The sequence below is a fragment of the Equus caballus genome, chromosome 3, assembly GCF_041296265.1.
Source record: "Equus caballus isolate H_3958 breed thoroughbred chromosome 3, TB-T2T, whole genome shotgun sequence".
Lineage (NCBI taxonomy): Eukaryota > Metazoa > Chordata > Mammalia > Perissodactyla > Equidae > Equus > Equus caballus.
Genome location: NC_091686.1, coordinates 70,099,059 through 70,124,190, shown reverse-complemented (window position 1 = coordinate 70,124,190; position 25,132 = coordinate 70,099,059). Strand labels below are relative to the sequence as shown.

Below are 25,132 nucleotides of genomic sequence, written 5' to 3'. Positions count from 1 at the left end.
AGCTTATTAACTACTGTTTCTTAGGTGCTGGCAAAAGACACAAGACTCTTAGGTCAGAGACAAAGGACTTTTATTACTCATGATATTGGAAGCAGCCTGAGCATCAACACATTGTGTCAGTTCCTCTTGCCCCAGAGTCCCCCTGGGGAGACACTGTGTGGCTCAGCAAGATGCTCTGCATGGGGTGGGTTTGTGTTGCATTGAGGAACACTGAGTTTGGGGAATCCATTGCTTTTATAGGAAGCAGGAGGAAAGCCTTATCTCACAATTAGCAACTGCGTAAACAACCCTGAGAAATGGCCTGGGTAAAAGGATGATCAGGACCTTGCGTTGTTCATACAGCCCCGTAAAGACATGTGGTAGCACAAAAGGTCCAAGGCAGTGTGTCTCTCCCAACGCTTTACAAGTGAGATATAAAGAAATCAGAAATTTCCCCACCATCATTCAGGGAATATGAGAGAGAAAGAGAGATCTAACCCTTCTAGATCAGAGATCTAACTGTTCTAGGTCGCAGTGTTGCCCCCTAACATTTAAATTATTTCTGTGGAATAAATTGAGCAAAACAGGGAACCTTGGATTTGTACTTATCACCTAAATTTCTTATGTTCCATCAAAACAAAGACTGACTATTGTCCTAACTTCCTAATGTTGCCAGAAATCTTCCAGGTAGTCTTCTGTGACGTGAAATTCTTCAGGTAAAGGTACCTGAAGAAGTTTGAGAAACTTGCCAAAACTAAAATTGATTATATTATGATATAGGGCCCAATGAATAAATCAGTGTGGTTTCATGGGGAGCTCTTAGACAATCTTGAATTATAAAAGGACATCTTTTAAAGATTAGAGAAATGGATACCTAAAAGAAAAACACTGCTTTTTCCTCTACTATTCTCAACAATTCTGATGCTAAATATGTGGGGGGTTTTCCGACACCAACCAACTCTCCAACACCAATTCAATTCTAACACTATCTACCTGGGGTTAGTGCAGACTCCACAGGTTAAAGGCTTAAGATGCTCCCTCACTTCAGATGCCAATCACAAGTCTAGGTTGTCACCTGTGCTTCTGACCCACTAGCTATAAATCAGAGGTTTCCATTGACCCCCTCCTCAGGTTTGATAATTTGCCAGAACAGCTCACAGAACTCAGGAACTGTTTACTTATGTTATTAAAGAATATAACTCAGGAACAGCCAGATGGAAGGGGTGCATAGGGCAAAGTATGTGGGAAGGAGCACAGAGTTTCCATTCCCTCTTCAGGTGCACCACCCTCCCAGCACCTTGATGTGTTCACCAACCCAGAAGCTCTCTGAACCTTTCTGGTTAGGATTTTTATGGAGGCTTCATTACGTAGGCCTGATTGATTAAATCATTGGTCATTGGTGATTGAACTCCATCTCCAGTCCCTCTCCCCTCCATGGAGTTGGAGGTCGGGGGAGGGGGAGGGTGAGGCTGAAAGTTCCAGCCCTAGATCAGGTGGCTGGTTTCCCTGGCAACTAGCCCCCATCCTTTGGGCTTTCTAAAAGTCACCTCGTTATGGCTCATTGCCATAAACTCTGTGGTTGAAAGGGGCTTGTTTTGAATAACAAAAGATGCTCCTTTCACCTTTAATTTGAGCTGTTTCAGGAACTGGGAACAGAAACCAAACATCATAGCAAAAGATGCTCCTCTGTCCCTTATCACTTAGGAAATTAGTAGGGTTTTAGGAGCTCTGTGTTAGGAACCGGGGCAGAGACCAATGTATTTATTTCTTATTAGTTCACAGAATTTCACCAAGAATGAGTACGGATTTTTATATAAAAGAATGCTTTTGGAACATTAAATCACCAAATAAGCTCACTCATTTCAATGCTCACTCCAATCAAAAGGCTTTTTTTGGTTATGTTCAGAGGTAGAAGAAAATAGCACTAGATTCTTACTGGAGGCTAACAGTTAAAACTTGACCTGAATCAAGAGAAAGCAGAACCTCTTTTTATTTTTAATTATGGGATTTTTCAAATACATAAAGTAGAGAGAATAGCATAGTGAACTCTAATGTTTCCATCACCCAGCTTCAGTAATTATCAATATTTGCAGATCTTATTTCATCTATTACTCCCACATTTTTGATTCTGGAGTATTTTAAAGCAAACTTCCAACATTATGTGCCACCTGTAAATACTTCAGTATTACACCTAACAAAGTTAACAATAATTTCTTAATAGTAACTGATATTCAACCCATTTTCAAAGTCTGATTGTCTCAAATATGTCCTTTTTCAGTTGGTTTATTTGAATCAAGATCCATACAAGACATACATTATTATGTCTCAAGTCTCAGTTGTTTTTAGATAACAGCTTTATTGAGATATAATTCACATACCATTAGGGTCACACTTTAAACTGTACAGTTCGTTGGTTGGTAGTATATTCACAAAGTTGTGCATCCATCACCACTATCTAATCTCACAATATTTCCATCATCCTATAAAGAAACCCTATAGCCATTAGCATTCACTCTATTCCTCCTTCCTTCCAGTTTCTGGCAACTACTAATCTGCTTTCTGTTTCTATAGATTTGCCTATCTGGACATTTCATATGTTGACCTAGGAAAAATCCATTACAATTTAAACAGCAGATATTTTTTGGGCAATTAGAATTGCAATTCAGAAGACACAGATTCAGGTAGAAACCAAAACTTGTGCTCTGATTACAGGAGAGGGGCTTAGGGTTTTTATGGGAAAAAGGGAGGAAGGTGAGGTGAGTTGTATTAAAGAAGACTTCATTGGTGCCAGCTGAGTGAGGTGAGGCTGGGTGTGTACTTCATAGACTGGCTTGAGACTTGGTCATGAGGCAAAAGACTAGACTTGTACTTCATCGATTGGTTATCACGGTCATCAGCAAAGTCCAGTTTATCAGTCCTTACAAACAGGATATTCTTGTCCTTACTGACTTCTTGGAATGTTGGTGGTTTGGTCCAGTTTGGAAGATAAAGAAAACAAGACGTGCAAGACAATCCCTCTGAAATGGCTGCTCTGGTTCTATTTTAATGTGGCTGGACGTATATCATCTTTCACACACACAAAATCTTTAAATATGGGACCTTTGTATCTGGCTTCTTTCACTCAGCATAATGTTTTCAAGGATCATCTATATTATGGCATGTATCAGTACTTCATTCTTTTTACTGCTGAATAATATTCCATTTTACATGCTACATTTTATTTATTCATTCATCAATTGATTGACATTTGGGTAGTTTCTACCTTTCGGCCATTATAAATAAAGTTGCTGTGAACATTCATGTATAAGTTTTATGTGGACTCGTGTTTCATTTCTCTTGGGTGTATACCTAAAAGTGGAATTGGTCCGCATATGGAATGTGCTGAGCATTCCATATCGTGACTATAATGAGGAACTGCCAGGCTGTTTTCCAAAGCAGTTGTACCATTTTACATTCCTACCAGCAATGTACAAGAGTTCCAATTACTCCACCTTCTCATCAACACTTGTTATTTTCCTTTTTAATTTTTTGTTACATTCATCCTTGTGAATGTAAAGTGGTATCTCATTGTGGTTTTGATTCGCATTTCCCTAATAAGCATCTTTTCATGTACTTAGTAGACATTTGTATATCTTCTCTGGAGATATGTCTATTCAAATCCTTTACCCGTTCTTTCTTAGTGGGTTATGTGTCTTTTGTTGTTGAATTTTAAGAGTTCTTTATATATCCTGGATACTAGATCTGATTTACAAATTCTTTTGTCCCCTTACAAGAGTTGTTTTTTCACTTTCTTGATGACATTCTTTGAGGCACAGTTGTTTTTAATTTTGACAAAGTCCATTTTATCTATTTTTTTCTATTGTTGCTTTGCTTTTGGTGTCATCTAAGAAACCATTTGGTCATATTGTATAATCCTTTTTATATGTTGCTAGATTTGGTTTGTAAGTATTTTGTTGAGGGCTTTGCATCTGTATTCATGAGAGATATTGATCTGTAGTTTTCTTACAATGTCTTTGTCTGATTTTGGTCTCAAGGTAATATTGATCTCATAGAATGAGTTGGGAAGTGTTCCCTCCTCTCCTATTTTTTGGAATTGTTTGTAAAGGATTGATATTAATTCTTCTTTAAATGATAGATTTCAATAGAGAAGCCTTTTAGTGAATAGTGAATCTGGTCCTGGCCTCTGCTTTGTGGGATGTTTTTTTTATTACAAATTCAGTATCTTTACTTGTTATAGATCTATTCAAATTTTCTGTTTCTTCTTGAGTCAGTTTTGGTTGGTAGTTTGTATCTTTCTTAGAAATTGTTCATTTCTTCTAGGTTGTCTATGTGTTGGCATACAGTTGCCCATTGAATTCCCTTATAATCCTTTTTGCTTCTGTAAGGTCAATAGTAGTGTCTCCTGTTCCTTCTTGATCTTAGTAATTTGAGCCTTCTCTCTTTTCCTGTTGGTCAGTCCAGCTAAATGTTTGCTGATGTTGTTGAACCAAGTTTGGGTTTCATTGATTTTTCTCAATAGTTTCATTCACTCTAATCTTTATTATTCTTTCTTCCTGGGGCTTTCTACTGATACATGTATTTATTGGTGGCCCTTGAGGAAGCTGTCTATGAAATCATGGAATTATGATATGCTTGAGCTAGAAGGGTCATCTAGGTCAGTGCTTCTCAAACTTTAATGCACATACACATTGCCTTGGGGTCTGGTTAAAGTGCAGAACCTGACTCGGTGTACCATTGGAGCCTAAGGTTTCCCCTTTCTGAAAGCTTCCAGGTGATGCCAATGTTGATGTTCCAGGACCACACGTAGAGTGGCATGGATCTAGTTCTTTTGGTATCAGAGTCATTTGTCGGGTTTTCCAAACCATGTTGTTTCTCCCCATTCCTGGAATTAATGTGCCCCTCCCTTGAGAATTAGTGCTGCAGTGAGTCATTATGATTGATAAGTGTGTGTGTCATTTCCATCAAATAAAAGGATTACTGAACAAGTTTAACCCTTTCATTTTACAGATGGGGAAATTGAGGCCCCACACAAGTGAGATTCCGTGCCTGGCATTATATAATAAGTTAATTAGCACAAAAAGTTGATTAATATCAAACAGATTAAGAGTAGTGGGTGGATATAATCTTTCTGATGCTGAGGCTTAATTTTAGCAAAGTGCATCTTTGATTATGCTATTACCAAGAAAAGGTGGCAATAAGAATATATAAATTTGTGGTTAAATTTTCTTGAGTAACTCCTTTAAGAGATTGCAACCCAGAGGAAAAGTTACTTAAGGGAATTTTGTTTTCGCTCTTGAGTAGAAGTTTATATGATATCTAAAATGGCATTAGGAGAATAGATAGATAAGGATATAGATATATAGATAATCTAGGATTTCTAAGGCTCTATTGGTTATTTTTAAATGGGGATTGAGTAAAAGTTCATGATTCTCTTGGACAAGTGAGTACCATCAGAATAGTTAAATGATGTTTTATTACAGATCTTTTTAGTACTTTCAGTAATTTCTTTCACTGTCAAGGACTACTCATTCTATGCCCAATCTTGTACTCTGTGAACTATTATAGCAAAAGTTCAAAATAGATTTATTTAGGAATTATTGGTCTTCAGTCATTCTGAACATAGAGTAGGCTTTCCTTTCTATTCTTACCTTCCTATTACTCCGTCGTTTTTAATCTCACGTCGGTGCTCTTAGGTATCATTGGAAAATCTCCGTATGACAACTGTTTTGTTTCTCATATAAGATAAAAGTTTTGATCCGTCAAACAACCCGGAAATTCTGAAAAGTAACTACGATTGTGCTACATATGAATTATTCCTGCTTTACCAAGAATTGGGTACAATATAGCATACTTAACATTAACATAATGTTAAATTTAACTTACTTTCCCTAAAATTATTCATAAAACATTTCAGGATTTCTCTTTGTGAGCATTAGTCATTGCACTCTGAAGAGAGAAAATGGGTCTTGGTCGGAGGACTGGTTTACAGAACAGTGTGATTCACCGTCACTCTTAGTTATAGGACTTTGGGTTCACTTTTGTTGTCACTCTTAACCAAGTGAGCCACTGACTCTGTAAAGTTTATTAAAATTTCCTTATATGGAAATTAGCAGTCTTGAAGAGATATAATGAAAATCCCCGTGATCTTGAAAGAAATTGGATTTGAAAACCAATCGATACAGTTTATTATTGTAACTATAGTCATTTCTGCATGGTTTTTTAGTCCGCTGCTCCTGCTGTGTTGTGTTCTCCACCAAGATGATTTGCGTCTCCATCCATCTATGCACCAAAACTAAAAACGCGGAGGTTACTTTCCATTCTTTCTCCTACTCTCACATCCGAGTGATCATCAAGTCCTGATTCTTGACATTCTACCCCTAGAACGTCTCTCAAACTAACTCCCTCTTCTCCACACAGCAAGCACCCACTGCTCTAGTTCCATCCCTTCGTATTTCTTATTGTTTCTCTCCTCAACCCTCACTCACTCCTCGGCCTTGAGTTCTGGCACCTTTCCCATCCATCTTCCAAAAGGCTGCTAGAATGGCTTCTCTAAAATTCAAATCTGTGCCATCACACCTCACATATGAAGATCTTTACTGAGTTTAAGGTAAAATCCATACTCCTTAAACAAGGTCCTTAGCAATCTCTCCCTTACCTATTTCCCTTATCTCATCTCACAACACTAGCTCATATGCACCATAAACTTCTGGCGTTTTTTCAGTTTTGTTTTTGTTGGTGTGCCATGTTCTTTCATACTTCTGTGCATTTACCCAGGCTGTTCCTTCCATCCTGCTCCCTTCACAGCCCTTCTCCTACTCCTTCCTTGCCTGACTAATTTCTTTTCGTCCTTTAAGATTGAACTCAAAAGTCATCCTCCGTTATTGAAATATGTGGCACCTAGTGATTTCTACATATTAATTTTGTACTCGGCTGCTTCTATGAATTATTATATTTTTGTACAAATTTTAGTTTATTTTGCTTGATTTTTTCTGGGTATAAAATCAGATCATGTGAGAGCAGTAATATTTGATCCACTCTTTTGCAGTTTACATGTCTCCAATTTCTTTATCATCTCTAATTGCATTGGTTTGTCACCCTCAGTACAATATTAAGTTATAGCCATGTTAATAGATATTTCTTAATTTCCTTAAAATGCTATAGTGAATAAACATTTTATAAGTTAAAAAAAACCTCCTCATCCTCTGAAAACTTATATGCACACACCTGCTCCTTAAATTGGAAGGAAAAAAATAAAGGGTCAGGTAGCTTTCTTCTATGCACAGTCCCGTAGCATCCTGTGTATACTTTGCCAGCATTCTTATTGCAATCTGTTTGCAGTGCTTCTCAAACTTTTGCACAGAAGTACATCCAATGGCAGAGAATATTGTAATGGGCTTACAGCCTGCCTGAAATCCAACATTAATATCATGTCTAGTATCTTGGCCTTCAAAAATATATAAAATTTATGATTGAGCCCACAGAATAGGTATATTTGGTTTAATATAAAAACATTTTAATTTATTTGTCATGGAGTGAAATTGATCTTTGTCAAAGATGATAATGTTTACCCTGAAATTCCAGGTGTTCCCTGTAAGCTACCAGTTTTGTTCTCCAGACGTCTCTATTACCCAAGTTGGATAAATAGTAAGCACCTCAATGTCAAGGACTAGGTCTTTTATCTCTTGATTCTCAGCATTAAGTACAGTATGTTACACCCAGTATCTGTTGAATATTTATTGAAAAAATGAATGAATGAACAAAAGTCCAGTTTTGGAATAGTAATGTTAAATGTTAGTGTTGTGAAAAATTTAAATTTTAAGTTTTTTTCTCATAGAAAAAGTATGACTGACAGCATTGTGAAAGTCATGCATTTTTAAAAATCATTTTCTGGCCTTAGACAATGTAGCAAAACTTTTTTTAAACTTTTTATAGTTAAAAGTGTAAAATATACAGAAAAGATCACATATCATAAGTATTCAACTCAATGAATTTTCACACACTCAACAATTTCACATAACTAACACCCATATCAAAAAACAGAACTTTACTTGCCCCTCAAGAGTCCTTCCGTGCACCTGTCTGGTCATTGCCCCCTTTTTAGCAGCATAGATTCGTTCCAAAAAATCATTTTATATTTGAGTACAATTCAAGACAAGTAGCAAATTAAATAGAGAATTTCTTATTGTATGACAAATCAGGTTAGTGATTTTAGTATTCATTATTAGTAGCCAACATTACAAAATGAAAAAGAAGTAGTTTTAAATACTAATTATTTTCAGTAGTTTAATTTAGTACTAACCAGGAAACATAATTAAAATTATTTGTAATGAATATACTCTGGTTATTCAACATAAATGTTGATAATAAGCATTAAATAATTTAACTGTTGTATTAAACAATTGATAATGAGCAGTAAATTCTTTTGAGCTCTTATGTCTAATTGTCAAATTACCCTGATTTTTGTTTCACTTTCTTTTATTTGATTAGAGTAGTAGTTCTCAATGGGGAGGAAGCCTGATACTGTCTCCCAAGGGACCTTTGGCAATAACTGGAGACATTTTTGGCTGTCGTAACTGGAGAGTGCTACTGACATCTAGTGGGTAAAGGCATGGGTTGCTGCTAAACTTAATTCACAGAACAGCCCCCAACAAAAAAGAATTATCTGGCCCAAAATGTCAGTAGTGCCAAGCTTGAATGTAATATTTTCTAACGAATTGGCGGGTTGTTTGTATTTGATGCAGGTTATTTCAAATAGGTTATAGCAGCATACTAATGGAGTCCAAGGTATTAGGAATTTAATTTCGCTAGGCACTAGTTCATCTCCCTATAGTCTGTGCACTCCAGACCCCAACCAAGTGTCTTGAACATTTCTGCTACTGATTACAAGAAGAAAGAGATGAGGCATCATAGAAGAGCTAGTATAAATCCATCACCACTTCCAGAAAACATCTCAGAGCATGGTGTTTTGTACATACTCCAAATCCAGCTCTCTCCATGTGACTAATTCCAATAGGTTGGAATCAGATTGTTTACTTTGACTAGCAGCATTGTTTAATTTTGTTATTAGCTCCCTGAGTTAATGGTCTAAAGGCTTGAGGTAGAGGGAATGGTTCCTCATGGGCAGCCAGTTGTCCAATCCAACCACATTTTCTTACCATTTATTGAGAGATGTTAAATGGAGAATCCAGTAGCTGCCCACAAACCTTCATGCCTCCCCACACAACCCTGCCCTCGTACTTTCTCCCAGTAGTTATTGGGAGGTTAGAAACGCTAGAGCGCACATAAATGTTGGTAATAAAGTTGTTCCTCGAGGTTGTTTTTCAGGGGGTAGTATTTTGTGTATTTCAGCGTCCCCTGTGAGCTTATTCTAGTTTTGACACGACCTACCCTGAACAAAGAGAGCCTAACACATTTGCTGGTGTGCTCTGAGAAAGAATTAATAGCAACATACACCAATTCTGACTTTCATAACGGAGTATTCTCTAAAAATATTACCTCAGAAAACACTACAACAAACCAAGATTTGTATCGTTGTAACTATAAATCTACAAGCCCTTAACAGAGAAGATTAGCTTAGAACTTGGCCATTCGATTCTCTTCATTTAACTGTCAAAGCAGATGGAAATGAAAACATTGTGTGAAGAAAATTACTTGGGACAATTTGAATAAAATAATCTCTTGTGTTGTGGCTTGTTGGTATTATGGAAGCATAGTTTTATTAGTACTTTTAGTCTTCCTAAGGAAAGATAAAATATTTCATAGACCTCTCAGCCTTTTTCGGTTTTTATAGAAATTTGACGTATGTGATGTTTGGGAGCATGCACATGTCACAGTGGAAAAAGCATTAACTTTTGTGTCAGATCCAGGTCCTTGGACTGCTTAACTGTTATGGGCCTGCTTTGCCACCCTAAAAGAAGGGACAGTTCTTAAATGATAAAGTCACAAGAATTAAATAAGGTAGTCATGTGAAATGATCAGAAGCAGGGAACAATAAACATTATATGAAGTCATTGGTTCATTTGTAAGTGGATTATAGTGGTCAAATGCATGCGGTTTGGAGTCAGAGAATCAGGATCTAGACTCCGGCTCTGTCATCTATTACTGGCGCTGCCCGGAGGCCGGCTGCTTTACTCTCTTAAGCTTCATTTTCCTTCCTTGTAAATTGGTGCGATTTGTAACTGTCTCATAGGATGTTGTAAGGAGGGATTGAGATCATAATTGTAAAGAAGCAACCCTCAGTACCTCAGCACAAGGTACACACCAATAAATGAAAGTAGTGAGTGCCTAGATTGTTCTGAATTCTGTCAGGTGAAACATGGTACTTAATCCCTTTCCTCAATAGTTTATCTTTCTGGTTGATGAGAGCCACATACTCTGTGCTGTCAAAAAATTTGGGATTCATTAAGTTCTGTTATGGCATTATAGTAATAATGTTACTTTTTTAGTTTGTTTAATAATGCTTAGTTTAAATAATAATGCTAATTGGTATAAATACTAATAACAAATCATATATTTGGAATAGTTTGTTTTTAAGTACTTTATCCTTTGTTTCTACATTGCTTTATTTATTTATTTATTTATTTTGGTGAGAATGATTGGCCCTGAGCTAACGTCTGTTGCCAATCTTCCTCATTTTGCATGAGGAAGATTGTTGCTGAGCTAACATCTGTGCCAGTTTTCCTCCATTTTGTATGTGGGATGCCACCACAGCATGGCTTAATGAGCAGTGTGTAGGTCTGCACCTGGGATCTAAACCCATGAACCCTGGGCCGCCAAAGGGGAACATGCAAGCTTAACCACTATGCTGCCAGGCCAGCCCCTCCATTGCTTTAATTTTTTTAGAGCACTTTGCAGACTGTGTAGGAGCAGAGCAGGGGTGAAGCAGTGTGGAGGATGTATACTAGTGAGCTATGATAGGTGCCCAAGTTAGCATGGCGACAGAGGCAGTGGTGAGGATATTAAAAGACTCAAAATTCAAGGTATTCAAGTCTCAAACTTTGATAATTTCTGCTGTTTCATCAAGGATATACCTAAGGGAAACAGGCATCTTTTTTAACAGCAAGTACATGGTGGAGAAGAATAAAACAAGTAATAGCACAGTTTGGTGTCACTGCCTTGATTTTGCCAAGACACCAACTGTCTTACCCGCCATTGCTGTTGCACCATCAGTGCAAATGTCAAGACAGTGAAATTATACTAAATTTTAAAATGAACTATTTCCAGTAACCAGGCTTCATCCTCTCCCCCTTTGGCTGCAGATCCTAATTACCTCATGGCTAACGAACGCATGAACCTGATGAACATGGCTAAGCTGAGTATCAAGGGCTTGATTGAATCAGCTCTGAATCTGGGGAGGACTCTGGACTCGGACTACGCACCTCTTCAGCAGTTCTTCGTGGTGATGGAGCACTGCCTCAAACATGGCTTGAAAGGTAGGCCATGGCCTCAAAATGCAAATGTGCATGTGGCTCTTTCTAGCAATACATGCCGAAGAAGAAGAGCATTCTTTGTGGAGCCAAAGAATAAGAGGCCTGAATTAATAACATTAATCTATTAGAACGCAGCCTGTGTGGGCGCAGGGCTATGGTTGACGTAAAGGACTTAGAGGACTTAAAAAACGTAGATCATTGAATGTTAGAGCTGGAAGGGCCATGGCAAGAACCTAGTCCAATATGGCAGCTCTGTTTGACAGGTGGAAACAGCCCTAGAGTGGGACATGACTTGCCCAAGCCCACATGGTGAGTGAGGGCAGAGCAAGTGCTAAGACTCAGATCTCCTGACTCTTGCTTCCGTGCTCTTCATACTTAACCATGAGCCTTGAGGGCAGGACTTGGTCTTGTTCACTTTTGCATCTTTTCCTTCTCCCTCCCCAATATTTGATAGCCTGTTTCTGGATTATATATTCTCTTCCACTGGACTGTTTTCTTCACTAATACCAGGCAGCTTTAGGTACTATATTGTTAAAACATTTTCTTGTATTATAGGGCTAGTCCATAAATTCTTCCTGAAAGAGGAAGGACTGAGTCTTGGGAAGTAGGGGATTTTTGATTTTCACAAAATGTTACCTATTCTGAAAGCATGAATAATTTTAGAACTGTCTGATAATGTAGGATTACTTCCCTGGAAAGAGTATTGAATAGATGGGAGGGGTTTTGCGTGTGTGTGTGTGTGTGTGTGTGTGTGTGTGTGGAGGGCGTGTTTATGTTGTAAAGAGCATTAAAATATCGATTTCTTTTTATTGCCTTAGCTAAGAAAACTTTTCTTGGACAAAATAAATCCTTCTGGGGCCCTCTAGAATTGGTAGAAAAGCTTGTTCCAGAAGCTGCAGAGATAACAGCAAGTGTTAAAGATCTTCCAGGACTAAAGTAAGTTCAAGGTTGAATTCTCTTTGTGGGGGAAAATATTCTTATTAACTGTCTCCTTGAAGAATGAGTCTAAACACAATGATGACCATAATAATTTATTTCATAACAATCCAAAATGCATAACGTTGTTATGAATAGGCACTGTTATGACAGAACTGGTAATTTAGAATATTAAGAGAAGTGTGCCTGTGAAGGATAATTATTATTAATCTAAAAGAGGCTGTCTTCATGTTAAAATGCCAAACGTTTCCTTATTTTTTAAAGCACTTGTGGGAATCAACTAGTGAGTCTCAAGAGTTTAGATCAAGGGATATGGCATGCTGGACTTGACTTTAAAAAACTGGAATGTCAGGTCTGGCCCAGAGGCATAGTGGTTAAGTTTGCATACTGTTTTGGCAGCCTGGGGTTTGCAGGTTTGGATACCGAGTGCAGACCCACACACTGCTCATCAAACCATGCTGTGATGGCATACCACGTACAAAATACAGGAAGATTGGCACAGATGTTAGCTCAAGGACAGTCTTCCTCAAGCAAAAAAAAGGCGAGGGGAGCTGAGAAGATTGGCAAAAGATGTTAGCTCAGGGCCAATTTTACTCACCAAAAAAAAAATATATGTATGTATATATATATATATATGTTCAGTGGAGTTTGAGAACCAAAATTGAAACAGTTGTCAAGTGAACTTCAGGAACTGACACCTAGAACCTGCCTTAGAACTTCAAAAAGAGTAGTAATCACCTCCCCAAATTAGATTGGTTTAATTTTAATCAGATTGAGATCTAAGTGGCCTGGGTCTGCATTATTTTTCTTTGGGTACTTATGTGATCCACACTAAATTTATGAGTATTTATGGTTACTAATCTGATGGAACATTTTCACTTGCGCCTCCCAGAGGTCTTGTCTTCAAATTGTCTTCTCATTCAGTAATTAATTCTTCACAAGAGCATTTGTCCCACACACACCCTCCAGATCCCACTAACCCACACAGACTTCCTCGCATAGGAATGTGATGGCAGAGGTTGTGAGGAGCACCTCAGCATGCCAGTTACACTGGGGGACCACTAGCAAGAATAAGTGAATCTGTCCCACTGTGGCCACTATCTCTGTTACCTTTAGTAGTTTGGTTTCTGTCTTTTTGTAGGACACCAGTAGGCAGAGGAAGAGCCTGGCTTCGTTTGGCATTAATGCAAAAGAAACTTTCAGAATACATGAAAGCTTTGATCAATAAGAAGGAACTTCTCAGGTATGAACATCTTCTTGTTGAGCCTTGTTCTTTTCTTGCTATGTTCTACATCATATGAAGTCGAATCTCATAAATGTACCGTTTTTGTAGATCAGTAATAGTTGATTCATGACAGTTTCCCATAGTTCAACTAATACCTTCTCCCACACCTCACACATGCTCAAGAATGGATGTTTTTATATTACATGTGTTCATTCTGTCACTGTAACATATATAGTCTTTTGCAGGGCAGGCCAAAGCTTAACACCTCCCCAAAACAGGAAAGGCTTTTAACACTTTAGCATGAACCCAGGCTCAGTGAGACAGGAAGTTGACTTGTAACATTAAATTCAAATACAGCACACACAGGAAATTTCCAGATGGATCATAGATATAAATGGGAAAGACAAAACAATAAAACTTCTAGAAGAAAACATAAGGCAGACAAAAATTTCTGAAACAGCATTCATAAAGTTCCACCCTTAAAGAAAAAAATGGATAAATTAGTCTACCTTAAAATGAAGAACTTTGTTCATCAAAAGACACTCTTAAGGGGCCAGCCCTGTGGCTTAGTGGTTAAGTTTGGCACACTCCTCTTCGGCAGCCCAGGTTTGGTTCCCAAGCGCGGACCTACACCACTTGGCGATGGTCATGCTCTGGTAGCGACACACATAGAAAATAGAGGAAGGTTGGCACAGACGTTAGCTCAGGGTGAATCCTCCTCAGCAGAAAAAAAAAAAGGTACTCATACAATTAAGAGTAAAAGGCAACCGATAGAGTCAAGAGTAGAGTCAACCGATAGGAGAGATTTGTAATACATAAGACATATATTCAACAAATGATGCATATTCAGTGTATATAGAGAACTCCTTCAATCCAATGAGAAGAAGGCAGACAAGCAAATTTAAAAATAGGTAAAGGACTGGAAGAGGCATTTCACAAAAGAGAAAATTGAAATGACTAATAAATATAAAAAGATACCTAACTTCACTAGCCATCCTGTAAATGTAAATTAAACAACAATATGATACTATTGTACACCCACCAAAATGGCTGAAATGAAAAAGACAGATAATACCTAGTGTTGGCAAGGATGTGAAACAACTTTAATGTTCTGCTGATGGGAAAGTTAACTGGTACAGAAACGTAGGAAATGATGTTTATCATTATCTGTAAAAGCTGATCATAAGCATACCTTATGACACAATGATTCTACTTCTAGTTTTATATCCAATAAAAATGCATAGTTAAGTTCCACAAAAGATGTGAACAAGAATGTTCATGCTATTATAGTGTTTGTAATACCCCCAAATGTTTGTAATAGACCCCAAGTGTCTATTCACAGTAGAATGGCTGAGTAAATTGTGGTATATTCCTACAATGAAATCCCATATAGCAACTAGACACGGCAACATGGATGAAGCTCCCAAGTGTAATTTTGGGCAAAAGAAACAAGACACAAAAAATACATTGTGTACTGTTCCTTGTATATAAAGTTCAGAAATATACAAAACTAATGTTTCATGATAGAAGTCAGGAAAAAGGCTCCTGTTGGCGGGGCAGGGTAGTAAACAGGGAGTAGAAGGGAGCACAAGGTGGCTTCCCAGGTTCTGGTAATACACTGCTTCTTAATTGGGGTGCTGGTTACATGCGTGTGTTCTCTTCATGAAAATGCATCTACCTGTCTTGTGTGATTTGTGTACTTTTGTATATATACTTAGAGATCATTAATATTTACCAAAAGAAACTTGAATATAGCAGATTGCCTCTGAGAAATACTATGAGAAGAAGTAACAGAATTTAAAGACCTGGCTGGATTTTGCAAGAACCTAGTTTATACAAGAAATAGCACTGCAGATCCTAATATGAAGCATTGTTTTAATGTTGCTTCAGCTATGTATGCCATTGATTGCTGTTTTCTTGCCTAAGAAAATTATACAAATCAGGAGAAAGGGAAATAGGAACCGTTCCAGGGAGCTTATTTATTTCAAAAAGGGAGGACTCAGCTTTCCAACGGTCAAGACTTGAAGTGGTATGGGGTCCACTGTTCAAGCTGTAGGCGGCTGCAGGGGAGTGTCTTTGATCAAAGTTGCCTGATTCGAATTGGGGTCTGAAGAATTAGCTCATTGTCCAGCAGAGCACCAGGGTAAATGGGTTCAGTCTCATGAACGAGACAGAATACTTCCTTATACAGAGCTTCACGCGCTTTCACCCAGCAGTTTCACGCCTGTCTGTCTAATGGAAATGCATTTGTTTATGTACCAGAAACCATGTGCAGTAGTGTTCAGAGAAGCACTGCAGCCTGCACAGCTGCAGCCATAAATAGGATGGATACATTGTGGTATACTCCTACCTTAGAATACTGTCCAGCAGTGAAAGCGAATGAACTACCATTGCATACGAAAATACACACGAATCTGACAAATGAAATACTGCATGAAGGAAGCCAGACACAAAAAAAGTGTGAACTGTGTGGCTTTTGAGAGAATAAACTGTTAAAGACCCTTATGCCTTCCAGTTCTACTCAGTTTCATTCACAGGCTATCAAAGAACAAAAATAGCGTGTGGGCGGCTATTGAGAGAGATGGTGCATTTGCGGGTTATCCGTGGGCTGTTTTTGAACTGACTTAGCATTTTTTAATATTTTTTATAATCAAAAAGAAAGAAGAAACTCTTATCAGTGAATCGTATTGATTGTTTCCAATGATTGAGGTTGACCATGAACAGTCCCAAGTGACTTTGTTGAAAACATGTTTCAGTCATGTCAGATTGATTGAAAAATATTTCAAGTCAGTGAGGTTTTGTGTATTGATAATTTGGATGCATCATGAAGCAGTATTTAATCATGTGTGGGTCTTCTAGAAATTTTATCCATTCAGAATTATTCAAGTACTTTATTTCTCTTTTGCTTTTTTATTTCTAAGTCATTTTCAGCCTGTTAGGCCTGGCCTGTGGAATTTGTCATGGTAAAAAGCCAAAAACAGCCTAACTGTTCATCAGAGAGGGGTTGGCTAAAGAAAAGGAAGTTTTGACCAAAATAGTTTCCTACTATATCCATACAAGGATGTCTTAAAAACAGTATAAATGAAGCTGCAGAAAATTACCTGTTGAAATAGAAAACCGAAAAAAAGAAATTCAAGATAATGTTAATAGTATAACACCTTTTTAGTATTCCTCAAAAATATATGTGTCTCCATAAATGATCTAAAAAGTTATATATCAAGGTCTTAGGTCAGTGGTGGGTAGAATTAATAGGGTTTCTTGTGTGGCTTTTTTTTTAATTCTGTAATGAAAACTGACTTTATTAAACAATAAAACATAATGATCCCTTAAACATTTTAAATCATCCTTAACCTATTATCCATGTTACTTGTTAGGCAACTTTTGCTAACTAGTCAAAAATATATGTAATTCAACAGATCACATTTTTTAAATGTTTGTTACATTAAAGGAGTATGGTACTTAAATAGAATTAAAAATAAAAGCAAATCAGAAAAAAGATTTTTAAAAACAAAACAAACAATTTTTTTAAGATGCATAAAAGATTGAAAAATTATCCCATGGTGCATCACAAATACAAATATGTAGGAAAAGCATGAATATTGACTTCGATGAAGATACCATTCTGACCACTTTTCTTTCAGCTGGACTGTCTATTATCTAGAGTCTATTCCTGCACCTCTTATCTAAAATAAAGTAGGTATCCAAGCCATCCCCTTTTTTTACTTTTTTGCCATTATCATAGACGACCATATTCAACCATGAGGCAAGCATTTTTTCTCCTTGTCTCATGATTACGTCATTGGATTGTTGAGGTTTTATCACAATAGAGCATTCTATGGATTTCTCTTACAGCGAATTCTATGAACCCAATGCCCTCATGATGGAAGAAGAAGGAGCCATAATTGCTGGTCTCTTGGTGGGTCTGAATGTCATTGATGCCAATTTCTGTATGAAAGGAGAAGATTTGGACTCTCAGGTATGAGAAGGATACTTAGTTACCAAGTGTGTCCCTCTGAGTTGTTATCTCAGGATTTGGATTGACCAGATTATACCAACCAAATTAGGGGAAATTCTGTGTCATAAATAGGATTTTCTTTAATTTTGATGTGAATATAAAAAATTTGTTTTTCCTTCCAACTTGGCTCATTTATGCATTATGAATGTTTTTCAAATTCTTGTCTTTCCTGTGATCCCTGTTAAAAGTATTTTGCACAGGGGCCATCCCAGTGGCGCAGTAGTTAAGTTCGCACGTCCTGCTTCGGCAGCCCAAAGTTCACATGTTTGGATCCTGGGTGCGGACCTAACACCACGTGTCAAGCCCTGCTGTGGTGGCATCCCATGTAAAATAGAGGAAGATTGGCACAGATGTTAGCTCAACGACAATCTTCCTCACACACACAAAAATATGTATATATTTTGCCCAGGCTAAGATTTATACACATGCTAAATACTAAAAGCCAGTGTGACATGCTGGTTAAGAGTGAAGGCTCTGAAGCCACACTGTTTAGGTTCATATTCTGGTTTCTTCATTTTCTAACTGAATATATTTTGTAATTATTTAGTTTCTTGATGATTCAAATTCCTTATCTGTAATACAGGGATAAAAAAAGAGTGTCTGTATCTATTTCATAGGTTTATTCTGAAGAATACAGGATTTATTACATGTAATGCACTTCGAACAGGGCCTGGCACATATAAATTGCCCAATAAATAAAGCTGCTCCTTTCACTATGACTGTTTCTCACCCCTTCTGTATGAGATACTACGACAAATTCCTATTATGTTTTACTCTGAGAAAATGGAAAAGGAACTATGATATTTTGATATGAATTATAAAAAAGAAATAAGCTGAATAATAAAATAGCAGTCTTGAAAACTTCAGACATAGGCATCCAGGAAAGTTTGGAAGAACAGATACCAAAGTGTCACACTGCTCATCTTTGGGTGGTTGGGATTATGGGTGTTTTATGTTACTTCCTTTTGTTTATCTGTATTTTCTGAAACTTCTGTAAGGGAATGGGCATTATTTTTGTAATTACAATTTTTTAAAAGTTTTTCCTAAAAGCAAATAGGAATAGCGGAACACTTGAAATAAGCCAAAAAGAAAAACTTTAAATCTTAAATTTATAATAAGTATTCTCTTGACTTTTTTAGTCTTTTTGTGTGTGTGTGTGAGGAAGATTGGCCCTGAGCTCGCATCTGTTGCCAATCTTCCTCTTTTTGCTTGAGGAAGATTGTCACTGAGCTCACATCAGTGCCATTCTTCCTCTGTTTTGTGCGTGAGACACCACCATAGCATGGCTTGATGAGTGGTATGTAGGTCCACACCTGGGATCCAAACCCACAAACCCCAGGCCACCAAAGTGGAGCATACAAACTTAACCACTATGCTACCAGGCTGGCCCCATGGTTTTCTTAGTCTTGCTCTGGTCTACTAGTCTTCTTGGCAATCTTGATTCTTTATTTACTTACAACCCTTGTCAATTCTTGGTTATACTACAAGTAAAACAGTAAGTTTTCATCAAAAATTTCTCATAATTGTCATGACTACATTATCATTTTGAGTGCCTAAAAAGAGACATTGTGTTATGTCTTGAAAAAAGTGTCTAATTTTATATTAAATTCTGAAAATTCTCTCTGTAGGTTGGAGTTATAGATTTTTCAATGTATCTCAAGGATGGGAACAGCAGTAAAGGTAGTGAAGGGTATGTATAAAGAAAATTAGGTTTCTTTTTCTTTAATGTTCTTCAGTAGTATTTGAAGTTTACACAATACTGCCTTAACAAACTTGCTGAAAGAACTCCTGGTGATATAGCTTTAATAGAGTCTTGCCAAAAATATCTGACTATTGTGCCTGCTCAACCCTAAAAGGGGTTTTAGTTAACTGTGATTTTCCTGCTTTGTGGTTCAGGGGCAAACAAAATAAAAAATTTTTAAAAAGGAATCCAATGCTCCATGTCTTAAGGTAGTGTTTGAAAACCTGGTCTTCCTGACCAGAAGGATTGCATTCTCACTTGGCTTAAAATTGGAACTATTGAGTCTGCATCATGGGGTCCCGTAAAATGTGAACCTGAGGCAGACCTGCGGGAGAGTTCATGAGAACTCTGCACTACTTTTACAACTCTTGTAAATCTAAAATTATTCCAAAATAAGAACATTTTAAAATATTCATTTGGTACTTAGAAATTAGAGATCAGAAGCACACACTGTGCCTTTGGTAAATTTAGCAGTTGAAAGCACAGTTAGTCTGAAGTTGAGCAAAGATTGTATCGCTTGTTCTTTAAGTAGTTGTTGAGGCCTGTGGCCTTGATTGTCTTTCATTTGAGAAGTCTGACTTTTGCCTGTTATGAATAAGTTGGTTCCAGAAGTGAATCTCCTCTTCCCACACTTTATTTTCTCATGTGATAATAAGCACTTGATCTGTATGAAAGCCTTTTATACCATTCACTTTGAGATATAAATAGCATTTAAGGGCAAATATATAGCCTTAGAGAATGACTGTTATTACACGGCAATAAGCTTAATTCAATTCCTATGACAAATGGAAAATTATTATAAATAATACTGCTGAAGCTAAAAGACCTATCCTTGCAAGAAGAAAATTTTATTCTTTAAATGCCTCCGATAGATTGTAGTATTATACCTATAAACCAGAGTTTTTTAAGTGTGTAAGCTGTAACAAAGGCTTTATTAAAATTTTGGGGGGGTTTTTTTTTTTCATTTTTAAACCTCCAAGACTTTCTTGTTGATATGTCAAGGGAATTATAAATCAGGTCTGTCTTCGTGTTCAGTGTATCTGTGCCACAATTTCCTTTTTATGTTTTATGAAAAGATTAGGGGAGGAATCTTGGTGTTTCTAATGTTATTTTATTTCTATTTTCTCTTTTTTTCCCCCCAGAGATGGCCAGATTACTGCAATTCTGGACCAGAAGAACTATGTAGAAGAACTCAACAGACATCTGAAGTAAAGAATGAATAAATACTATTCCTTTCCTGGGGGTTTTGTTGTGGGGGAAGGGAAGGGTAAACTGATGAGCAGTGGGGATGAATTCAGATCAGACTCAACAAATATACATAGAATGCAGGAGCTAGGCCCTGGATAAATGACATTTAACTGTTTTGGTGACCTTTAATGAAAGGCAGTATACAATTAGTATTTAATTATAACTGCAGTGATTAAATAAGTTAAGAATTCTTAAATATGTGACATATACAGTTGAAATTGGCAGCCCTCTTGGTTCAGTAGATCCAGCCACGTATTTCAAGACTAATCTTAAGTAAGCTACTTATTGCCTTAGCGTCTTTAGATTAGTTATATCTTATTGGTCACTTGCATTTCTCATTTATACATTGAATTGATAGCATTAATTTACCCTCTCTTCATCATCACTACCGTTAATTTACCAAGTACTCACTGAGTATTTTTCAGAACTGTCCAGGACAGGAAACAATCTCCTCTTTCCCAAGGAGAGCTATCCAAATTCTATTGGTATTCTCAAGTACGTTGATGTTCTTGTTATGCTAAAGACTGTTGAATAATTCAGAAGAATTAATATATCAATTAATTATTATCTTGTTTATAGTTCTCTTTTAAAGATTATCATTTTAATGTAAGACCTATAATATGATTATATCAGTATCAATATCAATTTTGAGTAGTCTTGGTTCCAGCTAGAAAATTCAAGAACAATTTAAGTACATTTTCTTTGGAGACCAAGAACTAATAATGACTACCATGGAGATGTTAGTCAAGCAAAGGTATGGTTACAGTTGATGATAAAATATAAACATGACTATTATTCACTCTCTTCATGCCTCAGTTTCTTTATCTGTCATTGGGGATACCTGATGCATAGAGTTATTGAAAGCAGTAAATGAAATAATACAAGTAAAATAATTTAGAAGAGTGCTTGCTGTACGGCAAGCACTTAACTCATGGAGCTTATTATATAAAAGTAAACCTTCAAGTTGACTGTGTAGCGCATCAGCCCTTTTATTTCATTCAACAAATGCTTATGAAATACGAACTTCAGTGCCAAGGATGTAACCAGGAAGACACGCAGCCCCTTGTAAGCTTCTTAGAGCCTGCAAGTCTATCTTGAATTGTGGACATTAGACCAGGAGTGATACATGTGATGAGTGTTTAAATGGAGAGCACAGGATATTGTTCGTTTTCCAAAAGAAACCGTTTATGTCTTTCTTCTCTTGATAGTGCTACTGTAAACAACCTTCAGGCAAAAGTGGATGCGTTAGAAAAATCCAACACGAAGCTGACAGAGGAGGTAAATGTTTTAGAAATTATTTGATTGACGAAGAATTTAATAATGTGCATTAGTGGGACCAATAATTTCTGTGGAGCTTTGGAAATAACAGACTTGACTTTTCCAATAATATCTACTATGGGATGTAATTCCTTGTTCTGACTGAGAATGGCCAGCTGGCTTATTTCAGGGATCTCAGTTATCCAGTTGGATTGTGTAGGCATAGAAGCTGGGCTGTTAAATATCTTGCTTTCTTTTGTGTGAATGTTTTGTCTGAGTTAGCCTAGAATTAATGTTTAGCATATAGCAGGATATTCATCATTTATTCATTCAGCAGACATTTTGGGTACTCCTTATGTGCTAGAGCTAGACAAAGATTTATACGTGCGAGGCATTGATTTATGAATGCCAGATTGGCAAGCTCCCCGCCATCACGGGTCTTGCTTTCTCCTTTTGGAGGGGGTGAGGTAGAGAACATAAGGAGCGCTGATCAGAAGACCAGTAATCCCTGCTTACATGTCATGTGCTCCTGAGCAAGTAAGTCACTTGACCTCCAAGAGGCCAGTTCCCTGGCTGGCAGATGAGGGTGTTTATACTTCCCCTTTCAGCTTCAGAGTTACTCTGAAGATCAGATGAGAATATATATGGGAAAACTCCTAGAAAATTCCTTAAAATAAGAATAAAAATTAACCTTAGGTTTTTCTTCTGATGAGTAGAGATATTTTTTTTCTAACTTGCCAAAGGCTAAGCTGCAAGTTTTTTTTTTTCAATAGCATTAGATGTTTCTATGAAAATTCTTAAATAAATTTTCTAGGTGGCAAAGACTTTGTTTATCCTCTCTATTTCTAATTATAACCCTCCTGTCACATTTGTTGTTAGTGCCATTTCCGACTCCTAGGGACCCTGTGTACATCAGAGTGGAACCCAGCCTGGTCTTTTTTGCACCGACTTCTCATGTTCTGGCGCTCTATCAGACAGTGCTCTGCTGCTTTTCGTAGGGTTTTCATGGCCATTGTTTCGGAAATGGGTGCCAGTCCTTCTTCCTAGTCTGTCTTCATCTGGAAGCTCCACTGAAACTCTGTCCACCATGGGTGACCTGCTGGTATTTGAAATCCCGGTGGTGTAGCTTTCAGCATCATAGCAACACACAGCCACCACAGTGTGATCATTGACAGACTGGTGGTGTGGTTCCCTGATCAGGATATGAACCCTGGGCGGTGGTGGTGAGAGTGCTGAATCTTAACCCCTAGTCCACCAGGGCTGGCTATCCTGCTACATACAGTGGGATAAATTTGGTTTAAATGAAACCAAGTTAAAGCACTAGTCAGGAAGATGCTGTTTAATCAGTTTTTCTTCAGAATGAACATTTTCATTGTTTTAACTTTAAAAGATCTTCCTTATTACCCGGCTCTGTGGGCTTCATTTTTGGATGCAGATTCTTAAATTGTATTCAAACTTTAATTTACGGATATGATCTTTAGAATTTCAAGGCTTTTGAAATATTCTACATAGGGGTTTTCTCCTGGGGTTCTGCTGCTACTGTATTGAGACGATGTGGCAGAGCAGTTAAGCATGGTCTCTGAGTGAACTGGGTTTGTGTCCCTGCTCCGGCGCTTGCCAGCTTTCTACTCCTGGGCCAATAACTTGAGCCTCTATTCCTTGATTTACTTATCTGTAAAATGGGGATGATAAGAATAATAATAAGTTTTTGTGTGAATTAAATGATGTAATACATACGGGCCTAGACCTATGCCTGACGGATCATAAGCACTCAGTAGACGCAGTCGTTGATTTTATTCCCTCAGTCACAAGACTTGTCCTCCCGACCGAGGTTCATTTTACTAACAATATTAACTTATTCATTCATTTACTTATTTATTTCACCAATAACATTTATTTTCGAGAGACTTTGAACTTTTAGAGTAAGCTCTGGGTACAGGCTTTATAAAAAACAGATAAAGCTAATCAGGTCTGTCTTTTCTCTTTTCCATATATTTTGGATTTGAGAGGGCCAGTAAGAAAAATAATAGACCTCTTTTCCCCTCCTGAGTTCTGAACCCATATGACAAAATGAGAAGAATTAAGCAGATGAAGATCTATAAATATCCTCATTGTCATTGGTGAAGCTGAATTAGAAAGCCCACGTTGATCTCAGCCGTCATTTCCTAGGACTTTCTCTGACGCTGGGATCTTGGAAGAAGCTATCTGAGGGTGCACTTGGATCTCGAGAGCACCCCCACTTACCCGGAGTGACTTCTTTACGCATTATTAGGCCCCGGGAGCAGACCTGCCTCTAGAAAGCATGCCGAGCCCTCGCTCCTCTGCTCACACATGAGAACAGGAGCCAACCAGGACCCACACCCGCTGCTAGTGAGGAGACGGTAGAAGGAGACCAGCCCGGCCAGAGGAGCCCGCTCCTTTCCTTTCCCAGCATCGTTCAGGCACCGTCACATTCTCTGTGGGGAGTTGAGTTCAGTAGGTGCCGAAAAGGAAAAGTGTTTCCACTTTCCATGGAATGGAGATATAAATGTTTCCCCTTAGCAGTATACTGCTAATAACATTCCCTTCTCTTTTTAGGCCCTCAAATGAAAAATCTCTTCAATGCTTAGTGGCGTCCTTTTTAGAGAGAGAACTTTGGAGTCACTTCTTGACTCTTAAAAATCATCTGTGAAGGGTCTTATAGAGAGTTCGTGAGATGGGTCCCAAGGCATGAGGTGACCTCTTGAACATTTTGGAAATAGGTATTGCAACTAAATATAACTACAAGTTATCCATGAGGACACCCTTGAAGTAAACGATCTTAAGTTAACGTTTTAGAAGTGAAAAAAGTTTACACAAAAAGCAGCAATAGGAGATATTTTTTATTTTTGTCTAACCTGCTTTAAAAGTATTTCTTGTAAGTTCCCTATAAGACCATTTTTATGGAGTTCTAGTTAGCTTGCCTTCTTTCTGAGAATATCTAAGCCTGAAAATCATGTCCTAGCAGATCATGAATTATCTTATCCTGTGTTAATGGAAGAAAGATATAAGATTATCTTTTTAAATTTTATCAACAGCTTGCAGTTGCAAACAACAGGATTATTACTTTGCAAGAAGAAATGGAACGAGTTAAAGAGGAAAGCTCCTACATATTGGAATCCAATCGGAAGGTTAATCTTACTGCACTTACTAAATATTCCTAGACAGCGTGTCAGTGTTTTGGGGTGGGGGGAGGCTCTGGAAACGGCAAGCATTTGCGTTTATCAAGCACTCTGTTTTTACTAACACTCCATGCAAAACTGAGTGAATGATGAAGGTTATGG

General features: G+C 37.5%; 1 protein-coding gene across 33 annotated transcripts in view; it reads left to right on the top strand.

The window, feature by feature from the left end:
* RUFY3 (RUN and FYVE domain containing 3) overlaps positions 1-25,132 on the top strand; it is a 79,947-nt gene that overhangs the window by 36,029 nt on the left and 18,786 nt on the right. For all 33 annotated transcript variants that reach the window (XR_011437556.1, XR_011437557.1, XM_070263738.1 and 30 more), the window contains 8 exons: positions 11,238-11,411; positions 12,227-12,344; positions 13,486-13,587; positions 17,422-17,545; positions 19,213-19,274; positions 20,468-20,533; positions 21,782-21,851; positions 24,887-24,979. Coding sequence is in view for 31 of the 33 variants with exons in the window: in XM_070263730.1 (XP_070119831.1) it covers positions 11,238-11,411; positions 12,227-12,344; positions 13,486-13,587; positions 17,422-17,545; positions 19,213-19,274; positions 20,468-20,533; positions 21,782-21,851; positions 24,887-24,979 (809 nt within the window). In the remaining 2 variants the exon portion in view is untranslated. The remainder of the gene's footprint in view (positions 1-11,237; positions 11,412-12,226; positions 12,345-13,485; positions 13,588-17,421; positions 17,546-19,212; positions 19,275-20,467; positions 20,534-21,781; positions 21,852-24,886; positions 24,980-25,132) is intronic.